At 39.0% G+C, this 25,745-nt stretch overlaps 2 protein-coding genes across 4 annotated transcripts in view; one reads left to right on the top strand and one right to left on the bottom strand.

The window, feature by feature from the left end:
* SLC30A6 (solute carrier family 30 member 6) overlaps window positions 1–16,515 on the top strand; it is a 31,347-nt gene extending 14,832 nt beyond the window's left edge. For both annotated transcript variants that reach the window (XM_059660192.1, XM_059660193.1), the window contains 6 exons: window positions 3,095–3,143; window positions 3,446–3,565; window positions 4,852–4,954; window positions 5,817–5,864; window positions 7,298–7,366; window positions 13,208–16,515. In XM_059660192.1, coding sequence (XP_059516175.1) covers window positions 3,095–3,143; window positions 3,446–3,565; window positions 4,852–4,954; window positions 5,817–5,864; window positions 7,298–7,366; window positions 13,208–13,708 — 890 coding nt within the window. In that variant the 3' untranslated portion in view covers window positions 13,709–16,515. The remainder of the gene's footprint in view (window positions 1–3,094; window positions 3,144–3,445; window positions 3,566–4,851; window positions 4,955–5,816; window positions 5,865–7,297; window positions 7,367–13,207) is intronic.
* A 1,832-nt stretch (window positions 16,516–18,347) lies between these two features.
* NLRC4 (NLR family CARD domain containing 4) overlaps window positions 18,348–25,745 on the bottom strand; it is a 35,507-nt gene continuing 28,109 nt past the window's right edge. For both annotated transcript variants that reach the window (XM_059660190.1, XM_059660191.1), the window contains exon 9: window positions 18,348–19,155. In XM_059660190.1, coding sequence (XP_059516173.1) covers window positions 18,863–19,155 — 293 coding nt within the window. In that variant the 3' untranslated portion in view covers window positions 18,348–18,862. The remainder of the gene's footprint in view (window positions 19,156–25,745) is intronic.

Genomic DNA, 25,745 nt, shown 5'->3' with positions numbered 1-25,745 from the left:
CTTAAAAACAGGTAAGACTGACATATATTAAATTAAATGTGCCCAACTGGTATGGCTCATTGGTTAAGTGTGGACCCATGAACTAAGAGGTCACTGGTTCGATTCCCGGTCAGGCACATGCCCAGGTTGCGGGCTCCATCCCCAGTAGGGGGCAACCGATCAATGTTTCTATCTCTCTATCCTCTCCCTTCCCCTCTCTCTCTCTAAAAAAAATCAACAAAAGCATATTTTAATTAATTAAATGTGATGAAAAATTACAGTTATAAAATAACATGAATGAGATTTTACATATATAACCTACCTACAAAAAAAAAAGTGTATTTCAAGCATTCTAGGAGCTTCAGGATATTTAGAATAGTTGATGTGCTCGTTAAAAATAATTTAATCCCGATAAATAAGTTCTCAGGTACTTCTCTTTGGCAGTGGTAGGTGGGCTGGCATATTTTCATGTAACTAAAGTTTTTTCTCTTGAAATATTCTTTTATTTTTAAGTCTTTACAAATTCAGACTGGTTATTTTACTTCAGCGGTGTAAAGGGTTAACCAGTGATTGATGAAGAGATGAGGTATAAACAAAAGTGGGCCATGGGCACAGACCTATATTTTAAAGCAGAGACAGTCAGGTTTTTTTAGGTTTCACTGCCTTGAACACCAGGATAATCAAGAAGATAACTTTCTGAAATGCCCATTCAAATTTAAACAACTTCATGAATGTCATAAAGTATGAGTTATATTTGTATGAGTGACAGTTTAAGAGTTTACTGCATGAACTTGAAAATTAAACAATACTTGTGATGACCAGCATTATTTATTTATTTATTTATTTTTGGTTAATCCTCACCTGAGAATTTTTTTCCCATTGCTTTTCAGAGAGTGGATGGGAGGGAGGAAGGGAGAGAGAGACAGACAGACAGACAGAGACAGACACACATTGATTGGTTGCCTCCTTCACAAGCCCAGACTGGGCATGGGAACTAACCCGGAACTCTCTTAACCAGAAATTGAACCTGAGACCCTTTGGTGCGTGGGTCAATGCTCTAACCTCTGAGCATACTGACCAGGGCCAAAATTATTTAGAATTTACAAATTGTTGAGATAGTATCATGCTCACTCCAGAAATTTTAAAAAGATTCCAAGATTTACAAGCACTCTGATCTCTTTGTACTGATCAGAAAGAATCAAGAAGAGAAAGAATACTGATAATATCATGACCCTGAAATAACAACTGTTAACCTTTGTATTTTACCCTTTCATTTTGTATGCACATAAACATATTTTCGCATACCTATAATTGTATGGACTTAAAATTTTATGCCTTTTTTTTCTTCCAATTAACAGTGTCTAGAGAAAAAAAAATGCGTCCCTGATTTTTGGGATATTGATTTAAGCTGCTTATTAAGAAACAAAAGACTCTGAAAGAACCTTTGACCTTTCCTGCCCTAAAGATTCAGACTGAGAAAACTGCTTCAGGAAGGAGAATTTAGGATGGCACCTTAGCCTGATTTGAATTAAGTCCAGTAAATAGGAGGGTTTCAGGCATGGCTTTGGTAACTAGAGACCCACTGTGTCCCATTGCTTGTGAGTCACCTCCCAGTTTCTGCATGCCACCTGTGTTCCCTTCTTCAACTACCTGTAATTGCCCATTCTCACTTCTGAAATGTAATATTCCACTTCCCTCCGTTCCCCTCTGTCTAAAAATGTCTTATATATCCAGTGTTGCCTCACTGTGTTTAGAATTTTCATAGATTTATCATGTCTGTAAATTCTCCATGCACATGTATTAAACTTTTATTTTCTCCTGTTAAAAGGAAAGAAAAATAATGCTTTCATAATATTTTGTCATATGAATATTTTTATTTTTATTTTTTTATATATTTTATTGATTTTTTACAGAGAGGAAGGGAGAGAGATAGAGAGTTAGAAACATCGATGAGAGAGAAACATCGATCAGCTGCCTCCAGCACATCTCCCACTGGGGATGTGCCCACAACCCAGGTACATGCCCTTGACCGAATCGAACCTGGGACCTTTCAGTCCGCAGGCCAACGCTCTATCCACTGAGCCAGGCCATATGAATATTTTTAAACATTAGTCTATTCCTATACATTCCCAACTTTACTTTTTACAGATAATGCTCTAATCAGCTTTTTTGTATTAAATTTCTTGTATGCATGTAAGATAAATTCCTGGAGAAGAAATTATAAATGGATTAAAAATACAGTATTTTTAAAGACTTTGATAAATATTACCAAACTCATTTCCAAAAAGGTTATCTAGTTTGTATTTTCATTAGTTGGAAATGAAAGTTCCCAGAAACATCATGATTTGTGACGTTAGCTAAAATTTGAGTGGAAAATAGTATCTACTAGGCATTGTGCTAAATGCTTTACATAGAATAACCCATTTCTCCCTATAACATATGAGGTAAATTATTTTAATATTCCTATTTTACACTGAAGCCTGAGACATTAAGTCACTTACCCCAGGCCATACATCTAGGGAAGGGCGAGATGGAATTTGAAGTCAGGTATTCTGGCATCTGGGGCTGCTCTTAACTGTTCTACTACTAGTATAGTGGCTTTTGTGTATGGTTTGACAATCTTTTTTCTTTTTTATCAGAGTATACATTAAAAATGAATATTCTTAGCACCTGGGGTAACTGTAAGAGGACACTTGAGCCTGGAGGCTGCTTGTCCAGGGACACTACCCAATAGGTGTCTTTGGATGTAGCCAGGCCCCCACCTGGCCTTTCTGAGAGCTGAGGGAATTAATAATTGGTGTACTTATAACCTATTCTCAGTACACTGATTACAAAACTTTATGCTTTACAGTATAAAGAGCCTTTAAAACTTCAAATTAATAGTAATAATGATATGTGTAACTTCACTAATTCCTTCAGGTCAACTATAAATTATAGTCAAAACTGCTTTTGGTTTAGTATCTTAAAGGCGTAAAAGAGGGAAAAGTTCTATAGTTGAGGTGTCATTTTGTAATGTTAGGTGGAGTGTTGCCAAACTTATTTGAACATTAAAGAAATTAAGTATTTTTGGTAGTGATTTCTTCTATATAGATAATTTGGTATTTTCTTCTTAAAGCTGCCAGTACAAGTTGGCTTCAAGAGCATGTTGCAGATCTTAGTCGAAGGTAAGATGTTATGGGGTTTCATGATATACATGATTTTAAAGGAATGCACAAGAAATGCGTTTGTCATAGAAACTTACACGATTCATTGCTGAGGTCGGCTTATGAATCTCACAGATCAGATTCTTATTCTTCCTTTTTCTTTTTAATATAAGAGAGACCTTTATGAGTGAGCTTTGTTGCCAAATCCTCTGCTTTCTTTAAAAGATATATGATATTAAAAGACAAGTCATCTTTTATAAGATTTCCATCAGTATCACATGAGTTCTGCCAGCTAATGAATACTCTGTTTGTTTTACTCACAGCGTGTGTGGAATTATTCCAGGACTTAGCAGTGTCTTCCTTCCCCGAATGAATCCATTTGTTTTGATTGACCTTGCAGGAGCATTTGCTCTTTGTATTACGTATATGCTAATTGAAATTAAGTAAGTATTTTTTATTTCTGTAAAGTGTGTTTCCATTCCTGGGGCCTGACTATTAAGTTCATGGATGGGATGGATGGGGGTTAAGCTTATAGCGCATTTGCTTATGACCTCTGTAACTTTGGTCATGTCTTGTCCTCAAGTGACTCCATCTGAAAAAGTAAGGGGTTTGTATTCAGTAAGTATTTTTTTATTACAATCTATTATGCCAAATTAATTCCCTACTGCTAATTGATGAGTGGAACACAAGAGGACGATAAAATAAGAGAAATAAGCCACAGCTTGCTATTTCTGAGAGAGGGAAGAGAAGAAGTAGGTGTGAAGCAATTTTTTTTTTTAATCCTCTTTTGTTCTACTTATTGGTTGAATTGGTTGATTCTTGTATGTGCCCTGACTGGAGATCGAACCTGCAACTTTGGCTTATCAGGACTATGCTCTAACCAACTGAGCTACCCCGCCAGGGCCTTGCACATGCTGCTTTCAATGTCTGCAATCTCTTCCTTCCATCCTCTCACTCCTCTTTGCAGGCTCAGCTCAAATGTCACCTCTTTTTATGTTTAGCCTTTCTGGATTATCTCTCCCCCAGTAGCCTCGACACTCACTCCTATGTGCATCCATGATTCTCTATAGGGACTTCTCCTTGCATGCAAAGGGCTTTATTATGTTTTCCACATGTGTTTCTCCTGCTATTTCAAAGGCAGGAACTAGGTCTTAACTCACGTCTCTATTCCAGCATGTGGGGAAAAGTTAAAAAGTGTGCTTGTAACCATGGGGATTTGGGTTTATCTTAGTAGAACAGCCTGAACTATTGAGATGTTTGCACCTCAGAAGGATCTCACTTTGTGAAACTCCTGGCAAATTTTGAAAAATCTTAATAGTAATTATTGGAAAGTTATTATTTACAGGAAAACTAATAGAATCACTGATGAAATCCATTAGTGTCTCTGTATCAGAAATTACTATTTGAAGGGTTTTATTTGTTGCAGTAAGTGAACATATATGAATGAAATCTTCCTTGTTGACAAGTAGATTGACTGAAAATGCTCACATTTTCTTCTTCATCATCATCTCTTCACACTAATTCACATAATTTTTAGGTTTTTTTTCCCCACTAAACTTTGGCAAGAAATAATTCAGAAAACTTTCTGTTTTCCTTTGAGATGTTTCAATTGCCAGTAGTGACCACTTGTGATAAAATGGTCCTTTAGATAATTAATGTTCCGTAGACTGAATTGTAAGAAGTTGAGTGAGGTATACATTTACAATTTAGAATTATTTTTTCCTTTTAGTAATTATTTTGCTGTAGACACTGCCTCTGCCATAGCAATTGCTCTGATGACATTTGGCACCATGTATCCCATGAGTGTGTACAGTGGGAAGGTGTTACTCCAGGTAAGGCTCCTCTTTCAGTGTGCATGCTTAATGTTAGCCACGCTTTCCTACCAAATTGTGACATTTTTGACTTTTAGAAATGAAACCAAACAATAATCTCTGAAATTTGTACACTACGAATTAGATGAAATTACATGGGCCCATAAAATAGGCACGAATATTCCTATATTTGTAATATAAAACAAAATTATGAATTAAAATTTTTACCTCTGATAATGTTTCCATTGAAAACAATGCTATTTTTTAAAAGTTTTTAGACATTTATTTTTCTCTAATTTGTATAAATTTATTGTATAATCTGGTTATGATTTTCTTTTTTCTCTGTGATTGAATCAGTGAGAATTTTAAATTTCAAACTTAAAATTTAAGGGACAAATTATTAGTTATTAAAACAGTGGGACAAAGTCCAGGTACCTAGAGACAAGTACCTGAATGGAGAGGTACTTTCCCAGGATGGGATGTGTATGGAAGCCTTGCTTTTCCTTCTGTCTTTACCTCATGCCTTTTCTTAAACTTACAGTATCTCCATCTGCAGGACCAGTAAATAACAATAAGATAGTAGTTGTTTAGTGCCATGCCCTATATAAAATGTTACTTTCTTAAACGTTTTTTGTTGAGTGCCTGGTTCTTTAAAGTTTATTTGTTCTAGAGATAGCAGCTTCTTTGTTAAGATAAGAAGTGAGCATGCGCTGGTTTTTTATGTTGCCCCACTACTGGGCCAGTTGAAACCTCTCCTTCCTAAATCATGATAGGGTACATATCAAACAAAGCAGAGGTTAGTATAAGACCCAGTATTTGTTTCTGGACCATTGTGGCAAAGAATTTTTTACCTCCTTTGATGTATGTTTTATATTTCTCCCAGACAACACCACCCCATGTTATTGGTCAGTTGGACAAACTTCTCAGAGAGGTAAGATGGAATAATAAAATCATTTACATTTATAATTAGAGAATGCAAAGAGTGGGTACAAATAATACTTTATTTAACCCAACCCTATCTACAATTTTAGGGGCATTTGTGTTCTTAACTCATTAGGAAACATAACAGGGTGACAAAAGTAGAAAGATTGAGGATTGCTCAGTCTGGAAGCCAAATTCACTTGAAATAGATGTGGAAGGTAATGATTTATAGACCACTCTCCTACCTATATTAATGCTGTAACTTTTATGACTCTATAATAAAATTTAACGATTTGATTAAATCAACGCTCTTTTTTTTTAATACATTTTTATTGATTTTTCACAGAGAGGAAGGGAGAGGGACAGAGAGTTAGAAACATCGATCAGCTGTCTCCTGCACACCTCCCACTGGGGATGTGCCCGCAACCAAGGTACATGCCCTTGGCCGGAATCGAACCTGGGGCCCTTCAGTTCACAGGCTGACGCTTTATCCCAGTGATGGCGAACCTATGACACGCATGTCAGAGGTAACACGCGAACTTATTTTTTTTGGTTGATTTTTCTTTGTTAAATGGCATTTAAATATATAAAATAAATATCAAAAATATGTCTTTGTTTTACTATGGTTGCAAATATCAAAAAATTTCTATATGTGACACAGCAGTAGAGTTAAGTTAGGGTTTTTCAAAATGCTGACACACCGAGCTCAAAAGGTTCGCCATCACTGCTCTATCCATTGAGCCAAACCGGTTAGGGCAAACACTCTTTTTTAAATCTGTTGATTGCTTCACCATCTAACATCTTGATTTGTGGGTTTAGATTTTTGTATTGTTACACATTTCCACCTGCCAACTAATGGAGGAGCAAGAAAATTGAATTATTTGGATGTGAAAAGTGTTTTAAACTATTGGTTGTCAGTATCACAAAGGCCACTGTTATCAAAAGAGCTGGTTACTTGTCTCGGCGAGCGGAGCCTATGCCACTGCACCGGGGACCACACACTCTGTATCTGGCCTTGGAATTTGCTTTTGACCCACATCTAAATAGCAGTCTTTGTTTGGCAGAAATTTGTTAAAAGGGAATTCAGAGAAAGAAATGATAGAGAAGAAGGAAAAGAAAAAAACCTGATAGCACAAGTGCTGTATCCATATACGCCATATTGATAAAATGAAAAGAGCCACACACTGTTGAACAAGGTGGGGTGGGGCTGTAAAGACCCAATTCTAGAAAGATTGGTGCAGACAAGAAGCTGGGGAAATAAGGCCTTGGCTCTACTGCACAAGCAGAAAGGGTATCTTAGGTAGTGGTCTGGCTTCTCTCGGCTAATGAGTGTCCTCAGGCAGGGCTTGGCCATGTCATTCCTAGGCTCAGAGCAAGTCCATAGTGTTGCCCTGTGTTGGATATGTCAAATGCAAACAGCCCCATTTCTGTATTTTTTATCAGGTATCTACCTTGGATGGAGTTTTGGAAGTACGAAATGAGCATTTTTGGACCCTAGGTTTTGGCTCATTGGTATGTTTTCTACATATTACTTTAGTTATCATTTCAAGCATACTTTATAATTTTCAAAACTGAAAAAAATTATTTCTTTAAAGTTTTCATAGAGCCTTTGATTTCTGTTTTTGTTCAGTAGAGTCTAAATTGTAGGTGGATTCAGAAACCTAATTGAGATGAATGGAGGGATGTTTTTCTTTTTTCTTTTAAACCAAATCATCTTAATATTGAACTGTCCAGAGAAGACAAATTCAGTCACACATTCCTAAATATGAAAATGTTGCAAAATAAGAGGTGCGATTATTATTTTTTAATATATTTTTATTGATTTCAGAGAGGAAGGGAGAGGGAGAGAGAGATAAAAACATCAATTATGAGAGAGAATCATTGATCTGCTGCCTCCTGCACACCCCCTACTGGGGAGTGAGCCCGCAACCCAGGCATATGCCTTTAACAGGAATCGAACCCAAGACTCTTCAGTCTGCAAGTCGATGCTCTATCCCAGGGGTGGGCAAACTTTTTGACTCGAGGGCCACAATGGGTTCTTAAACTGGACCAGAGGGCCGGAACAAAAGCATGGATGGAGTGTTTGTGTGAACTAATATAAATTCAAAGTAAACATCATTACATAAAAGGGTACGGTCTTTTTTTTTTTTTTTTTTTTTTTTTTTTAGTTTTATTCATTTCAAACGGGCCGGATCTGGCCCACGGGCCGTAGTTTGCCCACGGCTGCTCTATCCACTGAGCCAAACCAGCTAGGGCAAGGTGCAATTATTTTTAATTGCAGTTCTAATTTTGGAGATTTTACTGAATATGTTAAAGAGTTATAATAATACATCTTCTGCAACATAACATTTCATGTTTTCTCATCCAATATTGGACCTCATTACCAGAGAGACTGTATTTTTGTATCAGGAATGATGAGGAAAATAAAGAAAAGTACCCAGAAAAAATTAAATCACCATTATCCTCTCATGTAGAGAAAATTGCTATTAATATTTTTGTATTTATACTTACACATTTATTCTCCTTAGAAAATGAGATCATGCTATTTTATGATTTGCTCTTTTCAGATACCACAAACAGGTTTTCATATCACTAAAAAAAGCAAACCATAGGATTTGGTTTTTCTAACATAACACAGATTCCAGAGGTAGGCTGACTAGGGCTGCCCAACAGCTCAGTGATGTCATCCAAACTGCAGTCTTTAGTTTCAGGTTCAAGCTCCTTTAGTGGAAAAATGGCTGCCTTGTCTCTACCTCCCCCTACTCTTCCTCTCTAGTCATTTGGTATCTCAAACTCATCCACTAGTAAATTCTTCAGGAAAGCTCCTGGGGAACAACATTCCCTAAATTCCTGAATATTTAAAAAAGTTGTGGACATTATACTTGAAAATAATTTTGGCTAGATATATAATCCTGAGCATATATTTTGTTTCCTCGCGTTTCTTAAATATACCATTCCATTTACCTCTGGCATAAAGTATTGCTGTAATAAATAACTCATAGTCTGGTTTTGGGTGTTTTTTCCTTTATATCTGACTTGATCATTTTGCCTGGATGCCCCAATTTTTTTTTTAATCTAGTAATTTTTCTAGAGTGTCTTGGTGGTGGTCATTCTGGGTCCATTATTTCAAGTATGTAGTATACCCTTTTAATAATGTTATTTCAAAACCAACATTTTAAAACTTTCAGGAAAGTTTTCTTTAGTTATAGTTTTTAATATTTATTCTGGTCTTTTGCTTTGATTTTCTTCTTTGGGAATTTCTGTTACACTCATTTGGATTTTTGCTTTTTTTGGTATTTGTTTTATCTGCATTTCCGTTTAATAATTAAAATTTCCCCCTTTTTACCTTTTATTTCTCTTACAATATACTTGTATGTTTATTTGCTTTTGTACTCCTTGTTTCGTCTTCATTTCTGAAGTGAATTTTTTTTTTATTTCTAACTATCTCATTTCTGAGGTTTTCTAATTTTAATTTATAGTGTTCTTGTTTCATGTTTTTTGGCTTGTTTTGATAAAGTGTGGTGTAGTTCTGTTTTGTAGGTAAATCTTTCTGGTGATCTTTTAATCTGTTCTGTATTTTCTTTTTTTCTTATAGTAACTTTGTGTGGGATTAGGATTCAGTTCTTTTCTATGGCTCCTTTTGTATGAAATTAGGTTTCCTGAACTTAAAAAATAAGGGGTGGTTTAAGGTAGTATGTCTAAACCCATGGCTCTAGAGTTCCCTCTTCTGCTGAGTCTGTGAAGTGAACGTTTTTTCTTTCCCCTGGCTCCGTTTCCCTTCCATTTGTGCCTGAACCTCTACTCTGCTGCTCAATTGGGATTCTGTTCCCAGTTGTTTCTTCTTAATGTGGGGCTTTGCTTGGTTTCTTTTGAGAGTTCTAGGGTTCAGACTACTCCATTTCTTCATATCTTATTGCAGACCCAGCTGCCTTTCTCAAGTTCTCTGTCCTAGATTGCCACTAGCACCGGCGTACTGCTTTGGGGTTTTTAGGTCAGGCAGATGCACTATTGCTTGCTCCTCCACAGAAGCTGATACCTTGCAGGTCTACCTGGTATAGCTTGCATTTGGGTTTTCTTAGCACCATGTTAGCTAGTTTTTTGTAGATGTGTTCATTGGCTTTTGGATTTGCTGTGTTAGTTTCTGTATTTATGGGAATATTTGGAGCATTTCAAAGACGTGCCACCACTGTCACTGTCTTCCAAGAATCCCAACATAATTTTTAATGGCTGCAGTTTTACATTATATGAATATGACACAATTTATTTAATCATTCCTCTATTGGATTAGTTGATTTCCCTTGTTACCATATAAACTGGCTGAGATGAGTATTTTTCTGGTGTAATCTTTGTATATACTCGTGATTATTCCTTAATAGTAATTTTTAGGCTGTACACCATGTAAGGTGATCTTATTCAACCATGATGATGTGACCACTCTGATCTTGGGTTGGTAACACCTGTACCAGCTAAGTCCTGCGGTGGGCCTGAACAGATGCAGCCACACCACCTCATTGGATCTGCACCACACAATTCACCTGGAATGGCTGGAAACCCAAAGATCCCTTCTTGTCTGAGATCATCCTGAGCTGCACGTCTCTGTCCGCAGGGAGCCTCAAGGTCAAGCCACGAGGCCCTGGAGCCTATTTCTTGTGGATAGGAGTCAATGGAGGCCTCAGTAGTAGTGTCCCAGTGCTCAGTGGCTGGGGCACGCAGCACCCCCATGTGAGTGGTGGCTCTTCTCTTTCCTGTGAAACCTGTGCCTCTCCTAAAAGCAGGCAGTGCATGAGGTCCAGGTGGAGCTCAAGTAGGTGTGTGGGGGGTACGGGTGCTCAAGCTACTGGCACACTGAAAGGTAGGTAACCCCATCATCTAAAAGAGTGCTGGTCTTATCTTCAGTAAATGAAAGATCATTCAGGTTTTTTTTTTAAGATTAATGTTTAGAAGGGGTTTTTGTAAATAAAATAATATTATACCCTTGATGGCTTTTGATGCCAGTTGCCAAATTGCTTTCCAAAAATGGTTATACCAATTTGCAGTCCTCCAGTAATGTAGTTCATTTTTAATCATTCTTTTAATTATACTGATATCAGTAAATTAGTAGACAAGTGTTTATTAAGCATGGTGGCTTTAAACAAAAAGAATAGTTATCTCAGCTGTTCAGAACTTGGCCATCTAACAACTACACTGATGTATTGCCTAATCAAGACCAAGGAAATTACTAAAACAAGCTTTTGAGCTGCCAAGAATAGTTGTCACAAAAGCTATAGAGTAATGCAAACACCATAATTATAGGAGACTGATTCTCGGAAATGGTTTCCACTTATTTTACTTTGATTTCCACATCAGATTGAAAGATGATGCAGTATCTTTTATAGTTTTGTATAGTGACAGCAATGAGATGGCAGTGGCAAAGAAAAGGGAGAAATTAAAGCTGCCTTGATTTCTAAACATGGCTTGTCTTACCTAAAAGTAATCAACTACAAGTCAAATTTAAGCAACATAGATATTTTCTCAGTCTTGTAATTGATGATAATTCCTATTACTGCTCAAGCCATAGACTCAGGCACATTCTAACTAAACCAACTGGCCAGTTTATGCTTTGCTGTAATTTTTTTGTATAAAGTCTGAGTTTATCTAGAAATCAACATGAAATAACTTGGGTATTTTATTATACCATATTTATTATATATTTTTATTTAAGATTTTATTATACAAATAGTGCCCAGTTGTTAGAAAAATTAGAACTTACAACTAAGTCAAAAGGTAGAGAATAAAAATTCATAATAATTCTACCATCTAGAGATATGTGCTGTCATGCTTGATATTTTTCTGTATGTATGTGTTTTGATCAAAACAGGATCATTGTTGTATCTACTATTTTATTATCTACTTTAAAAACATGATGTGTGATAAATGTCTTCAGATTTATAAACATACTTTTTTAAAATTTTTATTTTTATTATTGAGACTATTACAGATGTTCCCATTTTCCCTGCCTTTGCCCAACTCCGCCCACCCCCCATACCCCGTTCTCTCTGGCCATCACCACATCGTTACCTGTACCTGTGGGTTATGCACACATGTTCTTTGGCGAATCCCTTCGCTAACCTCATTGTAATGCCTTGTGCTCTCTGTGTTCCTAGTAATATAAGGTAAGCTAGAAACCTTGAGGTTACCTTTGATGAGTTCATCTCCCTCATCCATTACATCCAGTTGGGTATCAAGTCCTCCCACTACTAACCCATGGCATATTATATGAATCCATCTGTGTCCCTCTCTGATCCCACTGTGTTTGTCCTATCTCAGACCTCTTTATTTTTAACCTAGACTGTTGCAGTTATTTCCTACATAATTGGCAATCATCCATACCTCTAATTTTTCTGAACTCTTATTTTATTGCTGTTGCTTATTATCATAATATTTAGATGCCTCTTCTATCCTTTCCTTTTCACCCCATTACCTACCTTTCTTCTTTGTATTCTTTCTGTTTCCTCTTTTCCTCCTTTTATTTTTTTTCTGACCCCTGAAATATTTGTACTTCTTTATATTGCTTACTAGAGGCCTGGAGCACAAAGTTTGTGCACTCAGGTGGGTCCCACAGCCCGGCCTGTGCCCTCTCACAGTCCAGGAGCCCTTGGGGGTTGTCCAACTGCCAGCTTAAGCTGGCAGTCAGACATCCTTACTGCTGACACAGAGATGGGAGAGGCTCCTGCCACCTCAGCTGCGCTCACCAGCCATGAGCCTGGCTTCTGGCTAAGCAATGCTCCCCCTGTGGGAGCTCACTGACTATCAGGAGGCAGCTCCTGCATTGAGCGTCTGTTCCCTGGTGGTCAGTGCGCGTCATAGCGACCAGTCGTTCCACCAGTCAGTCAATTTGCATATCAGCCTTTTATTATATAGGATTCTTGCCAAACATGCCATGCATTTTAATTGCTATTTCCTAAGCCTGTCTCCACCTTTTGAAATTTAACCATCAACCCTAGATCATCAAATGTCATTTTTTTCTTAATGTCTTCCTCAATTTGAATTAATATCTCCCTTTTCTGCCTTTCTATTGCATTTTGTATACTTCATTTATATTCTGCTTCATGTTATAATATGCCTATCTTCATCCTACATGGATTTCTCTTTTATATATATTAAAAGATAACATTTTATTTAAAGAGTCATGAATTATTTCATTGTTAATCATTACTAGGTAGTCTTTAAGGAATATCAAGACATTAAGTTTTCTCTTGAATTAAAGAGAATACCAAGTACTGTTACAGCGAATCATAAGTAAAATGCTCGTTTCCAAGGGAATTTTCCGTAGTGTCTCTAATTCTAAGCAGTCTCTTCTTTTGCCCCTTATAGGCTGGATCAGTGCATGTAAGAATTCGCCGAGATGCAAATGAACAAATGGTTCTTGCTCATGTGACCAACAGGCTGTACACTCTAGTGTCTACACTGACTGTTCAGATATTCAAGGATGACTGGATAAGGCCCTCTTTACCATCAGGGCCTGTTGCAGCTAATGTCCTAAATTTTTCAGATCATCACATAATACCAATGCCTCCTTTAAAGGGTATTGATGAGTCGAACCCTGTCACATCAACTCCAACTAAACCTAGTAGTCCACCTCCAGAATTTTCATTTAACACCCCTGGAAAAAATGTGAACCCAGTTATTCTTCTAAACACACAAACAAGACCTTATGGTTTGGGACTTAATCATGGACACATACCTTATAACAGCATTGTTAATCAAGGACTTGGAGTTCCAGGAATTGGAGCAACACAAGGATTCAGGACTGGTTTTACAAATATACCAAGTAGATATGGAACTAACAACAGAATTGGACAACCAAGACCATGACATACTGTGATTTAATTTATTTTATGAGGAATATTGACTCCTTGACTTCCTTCCAATTTACTTAGTAATCCAACTTTGCATTGACTGTTCAATCATTTGTTGTAAATATTAGAGAATAGTAGGCTAGTTCATATTATATGAAAGCAATGAAATTATATTTTTGTAAGATATAGTTAGGACAGTGAGAAACTTCTAAATGTTGTAGGCTTTAAATAGGCTTCCTTTAGAAAGTGTATTTCTCTAAATTTGAATTTTGCTATCTTCGGTTTTGAAGTTGACTGCAGTGTGATATGAGATTACCTTTACAAGAGAACCGTTTGATGGAGTAGATCTGTCACATTATATTCTCTTCAGTGAAATTTATAAAACTGCTTCTTGAATAATGATACACATTTTAGGAAAGGATAAAAATATCCATTCTAAAAGTAAAACAGTCTCTTTTATGGCTTTTCCAAACTTAATTGCTACATTTTTCTTTGAGGTCCTCTGAATTATGTCTTGCAAAGTAAAAGCAAAAATTTTTATCAGAAATTTTAGAATATATTCTACCTAGTTTTTGTTTTTTTAATATATTTTTATTGATTTCAAGAGGAAGGGAGAAGGAGAGAGAGTTAGAAACATCAGTGATGAGAGAGAATCATCGGTTGACCACCTCCTGCACTGGGGATCGAGCACACAATCTGGGCATGTGCCACTGACTAGAATCGAACTTGGGACCCTGCAGTCTGCAGGTTGACGCTCTATCCACTGAGCCAAACTGGCTAGGGCATACTACCTAGTTTTGTCATTTAAAAATTTCAATACATTTGTAAATAGTCCATGGTTCTCAAAGTGTTTTATTCTGGTTAATAAGTACCAAATCCTTTAGTGATGTGCAATAAAGGAATCACAGTTTTCTCTCTTACACATAATCAGATTCTGATGTAATGATGGAATTTATCTTTTTTTGTAACTTTTTCATTGGTTGACTTAATTTCTCATTTTTTAAGCAAAACATATCAAATATGTTACCAAAATATATGGGGTTCCACAAATGTTATAAAATGGGATTTGATATCTTTTCAAAGTTGCACAATCAATTTGAGATTATATTATAAATTTTTACCAAAAGATAATGGATCTTAAATTATAGAGTACAGTATTTTCAGACTTGCTACAGGCAGTTTTTAACTTGTTCTGTTTTGCTTTGTTAAACAATGAATTGTTAACGTGATGAAGTGTGAGAATTATATAGATTATTTTATTTTTTTATTACTTTCCAAGTGCACATGTTAAGAACTTTGTAATGTGGCCAATATTCCATATAAAAAATATAACAAGCAGGAATTACCGATAAGGTTATATCATGAGTTTTATGGTTAGGGTTTTAAAAAGGGATTTTAAGGGTGGATTCAACTTTTCTGGAATCCAGTGACTCCTGGAGATTTGTGACTTTTCCAGCCATTACCCAGCTATCTAGAGAAGATTTATGTTCCTGTAGAATTTGCAACAGTTTCTTCAATCAATTCATCCTCTTTTAAATATGAGCAACACTTCCAAATCCTATTTTTTCACTGTGGAATAACAAACATCTAAGAAGCCATCTCTATCAGAAGTAGTTAATTCTGTAATAATAAATGACCATGTCCTAAATACCTTTTGCTTGCTGAGGAGTTGGTCATTGTCTTGGCATCTGCGACCCTGTTCAGGCATTTTACCTACTGAAGAACTAGAGCCCACACTACTTTGACTGTTGGTGAAAAGGAATAAGGCAACCTGTTTCTTGTCCTTTGTCTTATGTCCTCCAACTATTACTATTGCCTGTTATTGGTCTACCATTACAGAGTGGTTTTTCCTCCATTGACCTCATCTAAATGTGAATTCGGGTCTTGCATGAAATCTGAAGGACTGTCATGTGCTGAGGGATGATGATTCAGAGGTATGTGCGGCCACCGTATGCACATCTTCTCCATCCCTATGGGATTTTCAAAGTGTCCAGGTGCTGAACACAGCTCTGTGTGAGGTTAAATGCCTACTTCCTCAACACCCACTCAGAAGCAACATCTGTGCAGTTGTCCTACCAAAGGAGCTTTCATGCCAACCTACACTATTTGAGAAGTTGCCTGTGGGTTCTGAAGGAATTGGCTCTACTTGCTGAACTTCATTACTGCCAACTGCTATAGGTGACTTTGGTCCTTGCATTATAATATAATGTCTCATTTGCCAAGCTCTGGCCAGCTTCTGGATATGAAAACAAGAAATTTGGCCAGCATAGGCCTTTAGACAGTAGCCTTCCTGGTAAATCTTGTCATGGAGTTACTTGAAGCTAGACAAAAAAAAGGAAGTTCAAATTACATACTTGCCCTATAGTTTGTGATTTAAGAGCAAGCTTCATGGAATATGATGAACCCTGTTTGAGAAATCACTGTAAGGGAAAAAACATTGGACTAGAAGACAAGAATTGGATTCCAAAACTGATACTGCCGCTATGTAAGTAGTTTTATAACCATGGGCAAGTCATTTAACTTTCCCGAGCTTTCTCATCTGTAAAGATAGGGTGGGGAATGAATTAGTTGATCCGTAAACTATCAACTCTAAAATTTTATGACTAAATCTATAGAATATGTGCCCAGTTGCTAAACAATATTGTACCCAGAATTTCTATCCAGTGAATACCTCAACATATAGGCCAAGTGTTACCTATACCAACACCCAAGCCATTAATGTGAGGTGCCATGAGAATAGAAGGTGAACTGCAGGCTAACACCATTTAGGAATTAGTTTATTTCAGACTTGCCTCGAATAAATCTTTTAAATCTGTTTAAACAGATTTTTCTTAGTCTTCTTTCTTTGTGGGAAAGGATTATTTTTTTTATTATACCTTGTAATATGCATTAAAAAACAACATAACACATAAAACCCATGGTTTCACGATATCACTAAAGATGAAATTTGAAGTGCATGATGTTAAACCTAAGACAAATTGAAAAAAATATTGAGTAAGTGGTACAGGGGGGCAATTTGGAGGTATATAAAAAACAAAATTATAAATAGCCTATGACTCTTTTCTTTTTTTCTTTTTTTTTTTTTTTTTGCTTTATTGATTAAGGTATTACATATGTGTCCTTATCCCCCCCAATGCCTCCCCCCCCCCCACTCATGCCCTCACCCCCCTGGTGTCTGTGTCCATTGGTTAGGCCTATATGCATGCATACAAGTCCTTTGGTTGATCTCTCCCCCTGACCCCCACCCTCCCCTACCTTCCCTCTGAGGTTTGACGGTCTGACCGATGCTTCTCTGTCTCTGGATCTGTTTTTGTTCATCAGTTTATGTTGTTCATTATATTCCACAAATGAGTGAGATCATGTGATATTTCTTTCTCTGACTGGCTTATTTCACTTAGCATAATGCTCTCCAGTTCCATCCATGCCGTTGCAAATGGTAAGAATTCCTCCTTTTTTACTGCAGCATAGTATTCTATGTGTAGATGTACCACAGTTTTTTAATCTACTCATCTGCTGATGGGCACTTGGGCTGTTTCCAGATCTTAGCTATGGTAAATTGTGCTGCTATGAACATAGGGGTGCATATATCCTTTCTGATTGGTGTTTCTAGTTTCTTGGGATATATTTCTAGAAGTGGGATCACTGGGTCAAATGGGAGTTCCATTTTTAGTTTTTTGTGTGTTTTTTTAAAGTTAATCTAGCAAATTGGTTCATTTTTTTTAATATATTTTACTGATTTTTTTACAGAGAGGAAGGGAGAGAGATAGAGAGTTAGAAACATCGATGAGCGAGAAACATCGATCAGCTGCCTCCGGCACATCTCCCGGTGGCAACCCAGGTACATGCCCTTGACCGGAATCGAACCTGGACCCTTCAGTCCGCAGGCCGACGCTCTATCCACTGAGCCAAACCGGTTTTGGCCATTTTTAGTTTTTTGAGGAAACTCCATACTGTCTTCCATAGTGGCTGCACCAGTCTGCATTCTCACCAGCAGTGCACGACGGTTCCTTTTTCTCCGCATCCTCACCAGCACTTGTCATTTGTTGATTAAATAACCTATGACTCTTTCAATTCAACTTCTAGGCATCAATCCCAGGTAAATTTTCACACACACACACACACACACACACGATGCTCCTATTTATTTTGTAATATCAAAACCAGAAAACAGTCTTACTGTCACAAAGGATTATTTTTGCGGGGTGTTGGAGTAAAGATTACGACAAAGTACCCTTAGCTTCCAAAGAGTAATGAAAGAATGGGGTGCGTTTTTATTTCTCCCTTAATCTCTGAAGTCACAGTTGAAATTACATGTATCAGCAACTGGGGTGGACTCAATTTCAAGCCAATCTTTTTTGGGAGTCTGATCTGCTTTTCATATAAGAAAATGCTTTTCACATTCCAAATTGTTTGAATTAAACTTTTTGAATAAAGAACAGACATGGAGTTTTATGATTTTAAGTAATTGTGGCTTGTTTCTTTATTCAATAGCTGTTTATTGGTAATTTAATTCTCATATTTAGCAAATATTTGTTGAGAATCTAGTACATGTCAGGCACTATGCTAAGTAAATGTGCATACAGTATATCAGTTTTTGTGACCTGTTTTTTTTCATCTTTGTTGTTTAAAGTATTACATATGTCCCCCCTTTTTCCCCATTGACCCATTCTAGCCCACCCCCAGCCTCAGGTCTTCACCCCACTATTGTCTGTGTCCATGGGTATGCATATATGACCTGCTATTCTTGAGACCAAGGGGACCTGGGATGAAGAAGAGTCCCCTTCAAATATCTGATAATCCTATTAGGAATCATGAAACAGAACTATAGCATATGTCATCAGTAAACTCCCTCCCACTTCCCCTCTTCTTTGGTCTCATTTGCCTGGCATCCTGTTTTTATTTTTCCTGAATGGTGAAAATAAGAAAGATTTCCATGCAAGAGGCCAGCTAAGGAAGTCATGGTGCCACACATCATCCTGATATCAGTAAAGGAAAAGGCAGTTTAGAAGGGGCGAGTTGGGCAGACACTGTTGACAAGGATAATTTGTAGGTGGATAATAGATTGCCATATACTTTCCGACCCTTGGACTATATGAGCAAAGATTTTTAAATCACCAGGCGGAAAGTAATGGAGTTCCCAGAGCATTCATGGGCTCAGGTTGCCCTTTATTTAAGCAGTTACTAGTTTAAAGGCACCTTTAATAACACTGACATCATCATCATCAAATTGCCACCCAACAAGCCTAGCTTCTTGCAAAAAAGTTAACTTTGATAACACATGGCCAAGTTTTCTGACTAATGCTGCATCGGGTAAAAATCTTTTAGTACTGAAGTCAAAAAACACTAATTGCTTAAGATTTTCAAATACACCCATGAAGGTAAGCCATCCATCACTGCTCACACAATTTCCTGCCAAATCCAGCTGCTGGAAGTTTTTCAGAGGGTTCTTTTCAAAAAATGCACCTGGTAAAAAATAGAAATTAGTATTTTAGTTGGAAGCAAAACAGTTTTTTAAAGAGAAATGGCCATGTTTGGACCAGTGCCTTACTTTCGAAATTCTCTATAGATAGGGCAGTGATTATGAATGTAGTCCATTGTATTTACAAATTACAATATTTGTAAAGTGTAAGGGAATCTGGTAAGTAGTAATTAGTATTTAATTAACCAGTATAATTAAATAATATAATTATCCTATATAATAAAAGGCTAATATGTACATAGCCCAGATGGTGGAACAACCAGAACAACTGAACAACTGGTCGCTATGACATGTGCTGACCACCAGGGGGCATGCATGGACCATGGTGGGCATCGGCCGTGGCAGGATGGTGGAGCAGGTGAATGGGGGTGCCAGGCCAAGGTGAGGCACCCGGTCGCTGTCACCAGGGTAAGCCTCTGGTGGTTACTGAAAATTCTTTGCTCCTGCATGTTGTGGTCCCACCTGGTGCTCACACCCACTGCCGGCCCCAGCGCTGGCCCCAATCACTCAGTGACATCAGCGGGTGCAAGCAGCGGCTTCTCCACCTCCCCCTGCTCCTGAGGGGAGATTGGGCCCAGCAACTGCTGCTCGCACCCTCTGCCAGCGACGGCCCCACTTGCACCCACTGCCAGTGCCCAGCGCTGGTCCTGATGGCTTGGCACCATCAGTGGGTGTGAGTGGCAGCTGCTGGTCCTGATCGTCCCTGAGGGTTTCTCCACCTCCCCCTGCTTCTGAGGGGCGATCTTGGCAGCAACTGCCACTTGCACCACTGCTGGCGCCTGCCCGGAGCAGGGATGCTGGCAGACAAGGGACTGGGGGCTGCAGTGGGAGGGGCCGGGCGGGGGCACGTAGGATGGGCCGAGACCCACCTCTGTGCCTACTGCAGCCTCTTGGCCCACAGTTCCTTTCAAGGTGCACGAATTTGTGCACTGGGCCCCTAGTAATTAATATAATTTATAACAACTATTTAAAATAGCATCTATAATGTAAATAGAGTTGATTTAATTAGTATAATTCCTTTATATTAGCAAACCATTATAAATGAATTATATATTTTTCCCTTTTTCTGACCCTTCCAGGAAATGGAAGATTGCTTAAAAATTTAAGTGCAAAAGATGCTATTAAATAGTCAGTACTTATTTTCAAAACTGGAGTCAAACTCCCAGTAATCTTAGATGATTGTCTCTTCTGAGAAGCAAACACTACCTGTTGTTTCTTGGGTATGGAACGCCCCTCACTGTAAACTTGAATAAGTAAGCCTCCTTCAGTGTCTCAAGATTCGGGTTTCGGGGTTGTTCTTTTAACCCTCCCTGGACTCTTCAGGAACCTCCTCCATTCCTTACAGACCAGGGCACTCTAAAGTACCTCCTACAAAGGGAAGGTGGATGTTCTAGCCATGACCTTGAAGTCAGAGATAACTCGTTAAGGAATGGAGGAATAAAAAAATGTAGGTTTCTGGGTCTGGAAGACTGCAAAGAGCAAATCCACCCTGGACCGGTAGAGGACAGGGAAATAAGCTAAGTCTTCTGTAAGCCATGGTGTAGTTGGGTCTTGTTATACCAGCTTAGCCTGTGTCCAGCCACACTCATACGTAGGGACTCCGTTTCACCTCTACTTCTCATAAGGAGCCCTTGTTTTTTCCTTATAGGTAGCTTTCTCCCTGCTCTTTCTGTCTCTGCCTTTTTCATGTGCTTCCCAGCATGGCATGCGCTCAGTCAAAATGCTGGTTGTCAGTGTCTGTAAGGCTCCTGCCCCAGAGAGCAACTTCCTTACTCCTTGACCAGAAGACCAGATTCCACTGTTGTGCCCAGATTTCATGATTCCCAAGAACCCACAGGGAGCCAGCGAGTCCGATGCAAAAGCAAAGAGTCATCTATTTCAAACCCGGGTTTGGCTCCCCTGCCACACTCACCGATGCAACGGTAAGCTCCAGTGGCCGAGAGAGAGAACTCTGTGTGGAGAGAGGCTTTATAGGGGGCTGGGGCAAGGGGAGGAGAAAGGACTGTGGGCCCTGCCGATTGGCCAGGCGCCAGTCGGTGTCTCATTACACAGGATGTGGTCATAGTGATGGCGTGAACTTCGCTTAACTATCATTGGCCAGTCCAGAGAAATCCTGGGCATGGCCAGCAGTGGCTTGGCTTCGGGGAAGAAGCCTTGCTGAGCACATGGCCAAGGTAAGATGGAGGGCATAGCCCTTACCCTGGGGCAAGGTGGAGGGCGTAGTCCTCGCCCTTTCACCACCACCTAAAGGGAACTTAAAAAAGAAGAATTTAAAGCCCATCCCACCCTCAGAGGTGAACTATTTATACAGGCAATCTACTAAGGTTTAGGAAAGGCATCAGTAAGAACTCCTTGGACACTCATTAGAACGTGTGCAAGCACAGGAACAAGCAGCATGATCTGAGGGCATGCATTCTGTTCATGTAATCTGCAGTGTTTTTGTCATCACAATGAGCAGACTGGTCCTGAGGGAAAAGAAATCTGACATTTAAGGCTGTGGGCTGTGCGTGGGCGGTGGAGAATGGAAGTGGCTTGATCCAAATTCCAAGCAGAATCTCAAATGCTCTGGGTAGAAGGATTCCGATCCTTGAAGGGTTCCTGTGGAGAGCGGCTACAGTGTTTGGACAGGTTATGGTCTGAACCTGTGGTCCCACGTGGCTGAGTGATATGGGCTGCGGGATGTGCAGCAAGTAAACAAAGCTTGATCAGGTGCATGTAATTGAGTAGATTCGAAACCCACGAGAATGTTGTAAACACCTTGACCACGCCCTTACTTTGCCTCCTGGAATCTGGCTAAAAAATAAAGACTCGGCTTGCAGGCCTTGGCACTGTCTCCATCAGAAAGGGCAGCAGCGCCCCACCCAGACCCAGCTTTCTTCTCTTATCTATCTTTTCTAATTCTTCACCACCCCCTCTCAGGCTCTCTGAACCTGGCTGTGCTGGTGCAGCACAGGTTCCTGCATCCTAAACAGAATTCTAGCATTGCCAGAGCTCTTACCAGTTTTTCATTCTGCAAACATTTTTGAGTGCCTACTGTGTACCATGGATTGTGCTTGCTAGGGGCTGGGGATAGCTGAAAAGGGCAGACGTAGTCCCTGTCTTATTGGGCTTACAATATAGTGTGAAAATATATGTTATAAATTAGATGGGTGCTGTGGTTATTGATTTTAGAGAGGAAGGGAGAGGGAAAGAGAAACAGAAATATCAATAATAAGAATCATTGATCAGCTGCCTTCTGCACACCCCTTCACTGGGGATCAAGCCCACAACCCGGGCATGTCCCTGACCTGGAATCGAGTTGTGACCCCCTGGTTCATAGGTTAACACTCAACCACTGAACCATGCCAGCCGGGCTATTTTGCCTTTAGTTTTACAGATAATTTCCCAAGTTATTAGGTCAATTTCCTTGCCCCTCATTCCCTGCAGTGAGATTGTTTCATAGTTTGTAATATAGTTAGGTTGTTTTGCAGTCTGCATTTTGTCCTCAGGTATCTCAGACCGCCTAAATGATTTTTTAGTTTGCATACATTAAGGTTCACTCTTTGTGTAGTAAAGTTCTATGGGTTTTGACAAATGCATACTGTCATGTATGCACAATTACAGTATCATGCAGAATAGTTCCACTGCCCTAAAACAGAGCTGCATCTGCTTAACCCTTTCTCCCCTCCTCCTGAGCCCCTGACATTTCCCTATGCCTCTTCAAGGCTTAATAGCTCATTTCTTTTTACCACTGAATGATATACTACTGTGTGGCTGTACCAGTTTGTTCATCCATTCACCTACCGAAGGACATCTCAGTCGCCTTCAGTTTGGGGCGATATTCAGTAAAGCTACTACAAATATGTGCTTGTGTCTCCATATTGACCAATGAAATTATGTCACTCTTTCTTGAACAGTCTTGCTTGATTTTTATTTACTTTGTTATTCTTTTTAAAGGATCAATTTTAAGCTTAATTGATCTTGTTTTCTGTTTCACTGATTTATACAGGCAGACCTTGTAGATGCTGCAGGTGTGGTTCTCTTTAGGGGCAGAAATAGAATAGTGGAGACTAGCTATAATGATAAGAAATATTAATCATGCTCTGTTAACGGTGATGGTTCTGTTCTGATTAGAGAAAGCACATTCTAACCTGGCTGAGAGTTGTACGCCCCAGGACATGGGAATTAACATCGCAATGCAGTCCATTCTCCTTTTCCAAGAACCGCCTATCTTCATGGAAAGATTAGCAACCTTGTTGCTGAAGCAATCTGGTCCCTTTGCGGCCCCCCAGCCCACATTGCCTACTTCCCCATGCTTCTAATTCCTACTTTCCTCTGTAATCTTTGTCCTTCTACCCCACATAAGCAGCTGGCTCCCATTCTGCCGGCATTATTGCAATAAACACTCATATATGATTCAGCACTGTCTGCTTAACTGGCTCAGGTAGTGACAGGCAGCCCGGACCCATTGGTTGCCCAGTTTCCGTTCCAGAAGGGAGTTGTGGTCTTTTTGCTGGTGGAGGGTGTTGCCTTCAATATGTAAAGAACTCAACATCTGTGAAGCTCAATAAAGCGAAGTGCAATACAGTGAGGTACGCCTATACGTTTATGTTTATTATCATGTGTTTACTCCCTGTTTTTTTGTTTGCTTGTTTTTATTGGCTTCTTACTAATAATTTAGAAAGATTCATTTTCAGCCCTTCATCTTCAGTGTAAGTATTTAAGGCTATGAGAATTTTCTTCAAGCCCTGCTTTTGCTGCATGCCACAAGTTTTGATATATAGCGTTTTCTTACCATTTGGTTCTAAATATTTCTGTTGGTACACCAAGGAAGCATAACAAAATGCGGAGACAAAGAAACAGGACAAAATTGTCAATGGAAGATATAGAGTTCAGAACCACACTTTTAAGGTCTCTCAAGAACTGTTTAGAAGCTGTCGATAAACTTAATGAGATCTACACGAAAACTAATAAGACCCTCGATCTTATATTGGGGAACCAACGAGAAATTAAGCATACACGGACTGAAATAACGAATATTATACAGACGCCCGACAGCAGACCAGAGGAGCGCAAGAATCAAGTCAAAGATTTGAAATGCGAGGAAGCAAAAAACATCCAACCGGAAAAGCAAAATGAAAAAAGAATCCAAAAATGCGAGGATAGTGTAAGGAGCCTCTGGGACAGCTTCAAGCGTACCAACATCAGAATTATAGGGGTGCCAGAAGATGAGAGAGAGCAAGATATTGAAAACCTATTTGAAGAAATAATGACAGAAAACTTCCCCCACCTGGTGAAAGAAATGGACTTACAGGTCCAAGAAGCGCGGAGAACCCCAAACAAAAGGAATCCAAAGAGGACCACACCAAGACACATCATAATTAAAATGCCAAGAGCAAAAGACAAAGAGAGAATCTTAAAAGCAGCAAGAGAAAGAAACTCAGTTACCTACAAGGGAATACCCATACGACTGTCAGCTGATTTCTCAACAGAAACTTGGCAGGCCAGAAGGGAGTGGCAAGAAATATTCAAAGTGATGAATACCAAGAACCTACAACCAAGATTACTTTATCCAGCAAAGCTATCATTCAGAATTGAAGGTCAGATAAAGAGCTTCACAGATAAGGAAAAGCTAAAGGAGTTCATCACCACCAAACCAGGATTATATGAAATGCTGAAAGGTATCCTTTAAGAAGAGGAAGAGGAAGAAAAAGGTAAAGATACACATTATGAACAACAAATATGCATCTATCAACAAGTGAATCTAAGAATCAAGTGAATTAATAATCTGATGAACAGAATGAACTGTTGATTATAATAGAATCAGGGACATAGAAAGGGAATGGACTGACTATTCTTGGGGGGGAAAGGGGTGTGGGAGATGTGGGAAGAGACTGGACAAAAATCGTGCACCTATGGATGAGGACAGTGGGTGGGGAGTGAGGGCGGAGGGTGGGGCGGGAACTGGGAGGAGGGGAGTTATGGGGGGAAAAAAAAGAGGAACAAATGTAATAATCTGAACAATAAAGATTTAATTAAAAAAAAAAAGAAAAAATAAATAAATAAATATTTCTGTTGAAATTTGTCACTATGAACCTGTAGTGTACCTATCTGCCAAATTGTGTGATTTTCCCCAGTAGCCTGAGTGTAGGTACAGAAAAAGAGGGAAATTAAGGCCGATCCAGGCTTGGGGTTTTTCCAGGAAAGCACATGCCAACCACTATATCTAATTTCATACCCCGCATCTCATGTTCTCGCTGCATCTAATTAGGCAGTCGTTCTTTCATGAGAGACTGTCTCTCATTACATTGGCTTCGTTATGCTACTGCATCCGCACACATATCCATCACTCAATGTCATTGCCTAAATTGACTGCTGCTACTGTGGGCCAGGGGAGTTTCTTGGGGGACTGCAAGAGATGGATATGGGAAGGGGACAAGGCAATTAATAGGCAGCTAGAGCTTGAGTTGGCAGAAATGGTCAAGCATGTCTTTAAGAAAGTGGAAGTACTGCCCTCGCTGGTTTGACTCAGTGGATAGAGCATTGGCCTGGGGGCTGAAGGGTCCCGAGTTCGATTCCAATTAAAGGCACATGC

This window comes from Myotis daubentonii, chromosome 12, assembly GCF_963259705.1.
Source record: "Myotis daubentonii chromosome 12, mMyoDau2.1, whole genome shotgun sequence".
NCBI classification, from domain to species: domain Eukaryota; kingdom Metazoa; phylum Chordata; class Mammalia; order Chiroptera; family Vespertilionidae; genus Myotis; species Myotis daubentonii.
Note: the sequence above shows the minus strand (reverse complement) of the source record. Positions and strands in the feature narration are given on the sequence as shown.